The following is a 9,506-nucleotide window of genomic DNA, read 5'->3' as shown; positions in this document are numbered from 1 at the left end:
TCGCCCTGCATCTCCGTGCCCAGGTTCTGAAACAACTAAGACGTAAACATGGGGAGGGGGGCGCTTTTAATTCATGATTTACCATAGCCCTGAGCCCGTCTGCAGGTGGGCTGGGAGGAGGCTGGGAAGGCACTGGTGCCTCTCCCGGTACCCCCCACCCCCCACAGAATGGGCACAGAGCCTCGCTCTGGGGTTATCTCGGGAAGTTAAATGCAAAATAAAGATGTTTAAACCAAATAAAGATGACATCCAGATTTTGGAAAGTTACCAGGAGGAAGGCACCGATGGGGTAGGTGGATCTTTCCTATTCACCCCTCCCTCTACAAAGATGCTGGACCAGAGAGGCTGGACATCTGGGTAGCTGGGATGCTGGCTGGTGCTCGGAACTCCCGGGCGTCACTTCAAGCCCCACGAGTGACCCAGGGAACACAGCACAGCTCCTGGAAGGCTAGGGTCGTCTTCCCAGGAACACTGGATGTTTAGCGGGGCGGAGCCTGACCTGGATGGTCGGCTTGTCCTGCAAGGGCGGGGTCCCAGGTGTGTGACCTTCGGGTCTTTATGACTTGTGGGGCTCTGATTGCCACGGCGGGTCTGTGTGACCCCGACAGCCGCGCGGGGCGGGATTGCGTGACCCCGGGCAGGGCGCATGCCACTCGTGGGCCCTCCTCCCCGCGGACACCATGCTCCGTGCCTCGCGCCCCGGTCCCCACGCCGGCCGCGGCCGCGTCTCGGACTGCAGCCCCCTTTCGGGGCGCCGCGTAGGTGCCCTCAACCGTGGCCCGTGGGACCCCACACCCCCGACGCCCCCCGCACCGCCGCCTCCGCCGCACCCTGCCGCCCCGGCGCCCGCGAAGCCCCACGCCCCGCGCCGGCCGCCGCGCCGCGCCTGCGAGGCCCCGCCGCCGGCGCCCCGGGCTGCACAATGCGCCGCGCCGCCGGGGTCTGTCGCCCAGGGCAACCGCAAGACGCGAGACAGCGCGACGGGGGGTGGGGGCACGCGGACCGGCCCGGGTGAGCACTGAGCCCGCCTCCCTCCGAACCCTTTGCCTGGGCCTGTGGTCTGCCCCCGCCCCGCCCTCGGGATTCCAGACCACCCGTGGAGCCCCAGACCTACCCTTCCTTCGGAACTCCAGGCCCGCCCAGCCCTCCACCTCTGAATCCCGGCCCTTGGGGGCCGGGACCTGCGTCCCCCCACCCCAAGCCGGCCCCCCCACCCCAAGCCGGCCCCCCCACCCCCAGACTCCCGCCTCTACAGCAGCCCTGCCCTTCAAGCCCAGGCACCCACCCCCCAGACTCCCCTTCCATCCCAGCCCTGCCCCCGAAACCCAGACCCCCCCCAACCCCAGACTTCTCCCTCCACCGCAGCCCTGCCTGCCCCACCCCAGGGTCCCCTCTCCACTCCAGACTCCCCTTCCTCCCCTCCCCCCGTCTGTGCTCCCCGCTTCTAGCCTTCGCTTACACCCCTTCGCAGGGGCCCAGGTGGTAGAAGGGAGCGAGGAGGAGGGGCCCGAGGCCAAGGTGGAAGCAGGGATGGAGCCCGGTGAACCCAACAGGCTGCCATCAGAGCCCGCGTCGTTGGAAGGGGAGCGCAGAGCAGAATCTAGTCAGTATTGTCCTCTGCCCGTCCTCCCGCGTTTTCTGAAAGTGACTGTCAAGTTCAGGTTCTGGATGCCTCTATCTGTTCTATTGATCTGTCTGTCCCTATCCTAACGTCAAACCACCTGCTTTAATTTCAGTAGCCTCATAGTAAGTCACTATTTCTCTGTTTTTTTCTTCAAGATGTGTGCAGGGTTTCTTGGACTTTTGCATTTTTAGAATCAATTGTTAATTTACCCCTCCCCCAACACACACACATGTGTGTGATTCCACTGAACATATAGATCAGCTGGGAAGAGAATTAATATCTTAGTATTCAGTGTCCTGGTCATGAACGTCAGCTCTTCCAATCTTGTCGGCAAGGTTCCCACTTTTAGTTACAAGTGGGTACCACCTCTTTGTTAGAATCATTCCCAGATAGTCCATGCTTAACACTACATGGATGGCATTTTTGAGTTCCATTTTCTAATTGTCTTAGTGTATACAAATACAGTTGAATTCATTTTCCTGCCTTGGTGGTTGGTGACCTTAGTAAATATACTTACTAATTGTAACAATTAAATGTGTTACATACATAGTCATCACCTGCAGATCTTTTCAGTCTTTATACCTCTTATTTCCTTTTCTTGCATTGTTGCATGGGCTAGCACTTTGAGTATAATGTTGAGTAGCTGTGATATAGTGGACATCTTTTTTTTGTTTCTAAACTCCAGAGGAGAGTGTTCAGTGTTTAACCATGAAGTATGATGTTGCTATAAGTTTTTTTAAAAACAAAACAAAACAAAAAGCCATGATTTACTTTTTCACATTTCTTTAGCTGTCAAATTTTCTTTGGCAAATTTATTCAAAATACTAATTTTCATTTTAGAACTGAGTTTATATTTATGTAGCAGAAGTCCTAAATGGATCCAGGTTCACCAGGATACCTTCCTCTAAGCCGCATTGGTTAATATTTCCCCTTTAAAATGTACAAGTAGTATGTTTTAAGTTGTCATTCACAAAAATTATGAGTTAAACACCCATGAATTCTTGCTTCTATAAGTTTGAAAGGAAGTTCCCTTTTATTCCTGGTTTACTGAGAGTTTTAAAATGAACAGTTATTGCATTTTATCATGTTTTCTTCTGCATATTTTTATTTACTGTATCAATGGACTATGTTATGGATTTTCAAACATTAGCAACCTTTGTATTCTTAGAACTCTAATCATAGTTTCGTTCGTGTTCTGACACTGTGACGGGCCATGTTTTCACTGCCGCACAGTTCTCGTCATTTCCACCTGATTTCTCCTTTGAACCATGCTTTATTTTAGAAGTGTGCTACTTAATATTTGGGCTCCATAATCACTGCAGATGGTGACTGCAGCCATGAAATTAAAAGACGCTTGCTCCTTGCAAGAAAAGCCATGACCAACATAGATAGCATATTAAAAAGCAGAGACATTACTTTGCTGACAAAGGTCCGTCTAGTCAAGGCTATGGTTTTTCCATTGGTCATATGTGGATGTGAGAGTTGGACCATAAAGAATGCTGAGCTCTGAAGAACTGATGCTTTTGAACTGTGGTGTTAGAGAAGGCCCTTGAGAGTCCCTTGGACCGCAAGGAGATACAACCAGTTCATCCTAAAGGAAATCAGTCCTGAATAGTCACTGGAAGGACTGACGCTGAAGCAGAAACTCCAATACTTTGGCCACCTGATGTGAAGAGCTGACTCTTTGGAAAAGACCCCGATGTTGGGAAAGATTGAGGGTGGGAGGAGAAGGGGACAACAGAGGATGAGATGGTTGGATGGCATCACAGACTCAATGGACATGAGTTTGAGCAAACTCCAGAAGGTGGTGATGGACAGGGAAGCCTGGCATGCTGTGGTCCATGGGGTCGCACAATTGGACATGACTGAGCAACTGAACTGAACGGAGCTGAATTTTTGAACATTTAGAAAAATTTCTAGTTACCATTTTGTTATTAATTTCTAGTTTCCTTCAGTGGTAAAAAATTTAATTTATATCATTTTGATCCACTGAAGTTTGCGGAGACCCTGTGGCCCAGTATGTGATCTATGTTGGAAAAGGTATGTGAAGAGAAAGTGTGTCCTCAGCTGTGGATTTGATTTGTGGATGTCATTTGGGGCTGATTGATTCAAATCTGCTATATTTTACTGATTCTTTGTTTATGCTTTCCTTTTCTGAGCATGTGCTAAATCACTTCAGTCCTGTCTGAGTCTTTTCACATCCATGGACTGTAGCTCACCAGGCTCCTCGGTCCATGGGACCCTCCAGGCAAGAATACTGGAGTGGGTTGCCACGCCTTCCTCCAGGCGGTCTTCCTGACCCAGGGATGGAACTCATGTCATATGTCTCCTGCGTTGGCAAGTGGGTTTTTTACTCCTAGCGCCACCCAGGCAGCCCTTCCTTTCCTGAGACAAATGGTTCGTTGAAGTATCTCAATATGAATTTGGATTTTCTATGTCTTTTTTTTTTTTGTAATCTCTGTCCACTTGTGTTTTTATACATTTGAAGCTATATTATTAAGTATATACACATTTGGAATTTTATGAAATGTCTATGAGGGCCGCCTGCCACGGGGGGCTGGACACAGGGATCAGACTGGTATCTCCTGAGTGTGAATGTAACTGGTTTGGTCTTGCCTTTGCCTTCATGTCTGTTTTCCTTTTGCAGAATTAAAACAAGGCGTTTCACAAGACTTGGTTTCTTCCCCCAAATTAGACAGATTCAAAATAGCAAAGCAACTAACAGACAAGGCAATCAAGGTAAACGCTCTCTGGGGCTCCATGGGGAGGGGTTCTTTTTAAGAATGTAATTCATTTTGGAGTTTGTAGAGGGAGTCCGTAGCCTGTGACATGCCCTGCCGCTGAGGTGTGCCCCCAGTCCTGGCCCTGGCATGAGGCTTGTGCCAGAGTCATGGTACATTAGACCTTTACTTCTGAACTAAGTGATGCTTCTGAGATGCACAAAGTGCAGACACGTACATGGTAAAAACCTCTCCTACAACCACGCGGCCAACGTGTCCCTGTTGTTTGGCTGCAGATGTGGACACACGTCTCAGACAAGGGACAAACTCCCATATCGCCCTCCCACCCTCGGCCCAGGCCCCCGAGTGACGTGGTGAGGCCGCTTGTGTGTGCGAGGAGTTCTGGTGCTCATATGGGGCCCCGGGACACCCACCACGTCCCCAAGGGAGGGGCCCAGCTTTCACCAGAAGGGGAGCCTTCGGGGGGAATAAGGAAGGGCAGGCATTCTTCAGATGGTCCACAGCTTCCACTCTGAGAACGTGACTCTCATCCTTACCGTGCGTCACCTTGCTCAGGCCAGGACGGCGGGGAAGCCCGAGAAACCCAACACACAGTGACGCGTGGAGATGCGCTCAGCCCTAATGTCCTTCTGAAGCACAGCACACAGCTGGGAGCGCGGGGGTTGTAAGCGCACAGCTGGGGCTGCGATGGGCGGGATGCACCTGCAGGGAAGCACAGCCCAGGAGACACTCGAAGTCTGCATCGACCCACCAGCCAAAGCGGAGCACGGCCGCCCTCGTGGGAGCCGCCTCTCGCCCTAGTTATTCCCAAATCCTGGCAACCACGGATGAACCTTTTGTGCTTCCTATCATTGTCCTTTCTGGGGTTTCCTATAAATCGAATTTAACCTTTAGATTTAACTTCAGATTTTCTTTTGAGACCTTAAAACATATAAATGTTTAGGGCTACAAATACCCCTCTAAGTACTGCTTCAGTTGCATTTCAGTAGATTTCGTTTTGTAGTATTTTTGATGAGATACAGTTCAAAGTATTTAACAATTCATACTATTTTCATTGATAGTGGGTTACTTAAAAGTATAGTTCTTAATTTCTAGGCAGGTAGATTATTAAAATCCTAAAAGATGATGCTGTTAAAGTGCTGCATTCATTGCATCAGCAAATTTGGAAAACTCAGCAGTGGCCACAGGACTGGTAAAAGTCAGTTTTCATTCCAGTCCCAAAGAAAGGCAATGCCAAAGAATGTTCAAACTACCAGACAGTTGTGCTCATTTCACATGCTGGCAAGGTTATGCTCAAAATCCTTCCAACTAGGCTTCAGCAATATGTGAACTGAGAACTTCCAGATGTATAAGCTGGGTTTAGAAAAGGTAGAGGAACCAGAGATCAAATTTCCAACATTTGCTGGATCATAGAGAAAGCAAGGAAATTCCAGAAAAACATTTGCTTCTGCTTCATTGACTATGCTAAGCCTGTGACTGTGTGACTCACAGCAAACTGTGAAATATTCTTAAAGAGAAGGGAATACCAGACCACCTCACCTGCCTCCTGAGAAAACTGTATGCAGGTCAAGAAGCAGAAGTTAGAACTGGACATGAAACAATGGACTGGTTAAAAATTGGGAAAGAGTATGCAAAGGCTGTATGTTGTCGCCTTACTTACTTAACTTACATGCAGAGTACATCATGCAAAATGCCTGACTGGATGAATCACAAGCTGGAATCAAGATTGCTGGGAGAAGCATCAATAGCCTCAGATATGCAGATGACACCACCCTTATGGCAGAAAGCGAAGAGGAACTGAAGAGCCTCTTTATGAAAGTGAAAGAGGAGAGTGAAAAAGTTGGCTGAAACCTCAACATTCAGAAAATGAAGATCATGGCATCCAGTTCCATCACTTCATGGCAAATAGATGGGGAAACAATGGAAACAGTGAGACTATTTTCTTGGGCTCCAATATCAGTGCAGATGGTGACTGCAGCCATGAAATGAAAAGACACTTGCTCCTTGGAAGGAAAGCTATGACAAACCTAGACAGTATTTTAAAAAGCAGAGACATTACTTTGCCGACAAAGGTCCGTCTAGTCAAAGCTATGGTTTTTCCGGTACTCATGTACAGATGTGAGAGTTGGACCATAAAGAAGGCTGAGTGCCAAAGAATTGATGCTTTAGAAGAAGACTTGGACAGCATGGAGATCAAACCAGTCAATCCTAAAGGAAATCAGTCCTGAATATTTATTGGAAAGACTGATGCTGAAGATGAAACTCCTTGGCTGATGCTGAAGATGAATACTTCGGCCACCTGATGTGAAGAACTGACTCATTGGAAAAGACCCTGATGCTGGGAACGATTGAAGGCAAAAGAAGAAGGGGACAACAGAGGATGAGATAATTAGATAACATCACTGACTCAATGGACATGAATTTGAGCAAGCTCTGGGAGATAGTGGCGGACAGAGGAGCCTGGCGTGCTGCAGTCCTTGGGGTCGCAAAGAGTCGGACACAGCTAAGCAGTCAACTGGACAACAGTAAAAAGGGTTGTTTCTGGTTATTTTGTAACTGATTGCTGGCTTGATTAACTGTGGTTGAGAATGTAATTGGTATAATATATTTCCGTTGAAATGTATTCAGACCTGCTTTCTGCCTAGCATTTTGTTAATTTATATAGATGTTGATGTAGAGTGCTCTATTCACAGTCATCAGGGAAGAGGTTTTCATTTGAGTTCTTCAAGTCCTCCAGACCTGAGGGGTTTGTTTCTGTTTTTCAGGTGTTTTTGTCCCTGTGGTCTTTAATTCACTGAGAGTGGCGTGGTAAATCTCCTGGTGTAATTGTGGACTTGTCTACTTTGTATTGCTCCCAGGTTTTGCTGTGTGTAATTTATAGCTCCGATAACGGGTGCAGACAAGTGTGTTCTGACAAGCTGAATGTCTGCTTCGCATTGTACGAAGCTTTTCTTTACTTTGGTGATGTATATTCGTCGCAAAGGTTATTCTGTCTCATACTTGGATCATTTTATTCTCTACCTATCTGTAGGCGTGTGCTTTTGATTTTCTCTTGTGGACAGCATAGATTGAGATAAGAAAAAGATGTAGTCTGGCACTTCTTACCTTTTAACTGGAGCATTTTGTGTATTCGTCCATAATTAAACTGCTGGCGTACTCCCGTGGGCTTTCACTCCTTTGGTTTCTGCTCGTTTTTGCTCTCCCTTCATGCCTCCTTGTGGACTGATTTCTTTTAAAATCCCGTTTTCCCTCTTGTGTTAGAAGTCTGGAACCTGTTGTCCTTTTGTAGTCCCCGTATGTTTTGTCCTCTGTTGGCTTCTTACAGTTAAGCCAGTTTTCTGAAGTCGCTCAGTCTGACCCTGGATCAGCAGAGAACCTGGGGGTGTGGGCAGGAGGTCTTGCTGGAGCTGTGGGCCCTGACCTGCCATTGTCACCCCCCGCCCCTCCTCACCGCGGCCCCTCGCCCTGCGGTGGGCGAGGCCAGGCCCAGGGGCCCATGATCTGAGCAGAAGGAGGCCCGGCCGTCCCCCGAGGGGGCTGGAACTGGGCTGCCAGCATCTGGCCACAGGCCCACACCTTGGCAGGTGGTCCTGGCCCTCCCTCCGCTGCTGTGTGAGACCACCACGGCCTTAGCTGCTTAGACACAGCCCTGGGCTATCTCCCAGCTCCTGTGGGTCAGGGTGCAGGCCGGGCCCTCTGCTCCGCGTCTGTCGAGGCACTAAGCCAGGGGGTCGCCTCTGGAGGCCCATGGGGGGAGGTCCCTCCTCAGAGCTCTGTGGGCTTGTCGGCAGGATCGATTTCCCTGAGGCTGTAGAATGTGTGGCGCCGTCTTCAGAGCCAGCAGCGGGCAGAGACAGTCCCTGCCCGTCTTGGTTTCTGACCCTCTTCTCAGGGGCACACCTGATTAGGCCAGGCCCACCCAGGGCCCCCTGCCTTTCAGAGTCTAGTCAGGGACCCCATGAGTCTGAGCTGCCTCCCCTCCTGCCCCATCCTGCTCTCACAAGCTCACGAGGCCCTAAGCTCACTGCTGCCCACGCCCCTGCTCCCTGCTGCTGCCCAGGCCATGTGTCCACGTGTGCCTCGGCAGCGTGGGCCCCGGGCCCCACATGGCCATGCCTGTCTTCGCTCGACTGTCTGCTGGGAAGCAAAGGGTTGTCTGCCTCTGCCCTCTGCCTGGCCCCGGGCAACTGGCTCATCCCCACAGTAGTGGGCAGGGTCCTGGTCGCTGGTGCTGGCCCCAGGTGGGGGCGCCGCCCCTCTGGCCCCTCCCGGGCATCTGAGTGCCCCCCCACCCCTCCTCAAACCTCAAGCACCTCCCGCTCCCCAGATGCGCGGGCCGGTCACCTTTGTACGGGAAAGTAGCGCACAGGTCCCGGGCCACCCCCGAGGCCCGCCCTTCCGACCTCGACCTGCCCCGAGCTGAGGTCTGAGCCTCCAGAAGCCCCTAGGTCCTGGCTGTGCCTCCTCTGGCTGAGTGTGGGCGAGGCCTGTGCCTGCAAAGCCCCCATGCCCGGGGCCGTGGACACACAGCAGAGGTGGGCCTGCCCGGGGGCTGCCTGACTCAGAGTGCGACGGAGCGCTTCCCGCCGGGACCATCCCTCACCCTGACTGCAGACTGTCTTACAGAGACAGGGTTAACTTATTTTCCGTTCTTTAATTTCAAATACACTTGCAATTTGAGGAAAAGAAGATCTTCTCCATCTACGGACACTACCCAGTGATCCGGACCACCCTGAGGAGGAAGGGCTGGGTGGAAAAGAAATTCCACTTTCTGACCAAGTTCGTGCCGAGCGTCGACGGCGACGGGGAAGGGGTGCCGGGTAGAGTATCGGCGTGTGTGTTCTGCGTGAAACGCGTGTGCCTGTCATGGAGACCCAGAGTGTGTGGGTTCCGCGCGGAGCAGCGGGCCCTGCACTGTGGCCTCCCGGGGGAGGGGCTCGCCGCTCGGCCCCGCCCCAGGCGTCCAGGCGTCAACGAGCCCCTTCAAGCCCTGGTTCCGGTCACTTCCAGGTGTGTCCCCATCCGCGTCCAGGCGTCCCTGTGCCTGGACGTCGCCCACTGTCGTCGGCGGCCGGGCCCGGAAGTCCCCCTTCGGGGCCCAGCTCCCTCCCAGCCCCTGCTTGGCCCCCTGCCGTGCTTCC

The 9,506-nt window shown here is 51.5% G+C and overlaps 1 protein-coding gene across 2 annotated transcripts in view; it reads left to right on the top strand.

Moving 5' to 3' along the window:
- Positions 1 to 78: 78 nt before the first annotated feature.
- TTLL8 (tubulin tyrosine ligase like 8) overlaps positions 79 to 9,506 on the top strand; it is a 65,551-nt gene continuing 56,123 nt past the window's right edge. For both annotated transcript variants that reach the window (XM_070453541.1, XM_070453540.1), the window contains exons 1-4: positions 79 to 1,011; positions 1,472 to 1,603; positions 4,272 to 4,363; positions 9,047 to 9,185. In XM_070453541.1, the coding sequence (XP_070309642.1) occupies positions 681 to 1,011; positions 1,472 to 1,603; positions 4,272 to 4,363; positions 9,047 to 9,185 (694 nt within the window). In that variant the 5' untranslated portion in view covers positions 79 to 680. The remainder of the gene's footprint in view (positions 1,012 to 1,471; positions 1,604 to 4,271; positions 4,364 to 9,046; positions 9,186 to 9,506) is intronic.

The sequence above is a fragment of the Odocoileus virginianus genome, chromosome 23, assembly GCF_023699985.2.
Source record: "Odocoileus virginianus isolate 20LAN1187 ecotype Illinois chromosome 23, Ovbor_1.2, whole genome shotgun sequence".
NCBI lineage: Eukaryota > Metazoa > Chordata > Mammalia > Artiodactyla > Cervidae > Odocoileus > Odocoileus virginianus.
The sequence above is the reverse complement of the archived record's forward strand: the minus strand, read 5'-3'. Positions and strand labels throughout refer to the sequence as shown.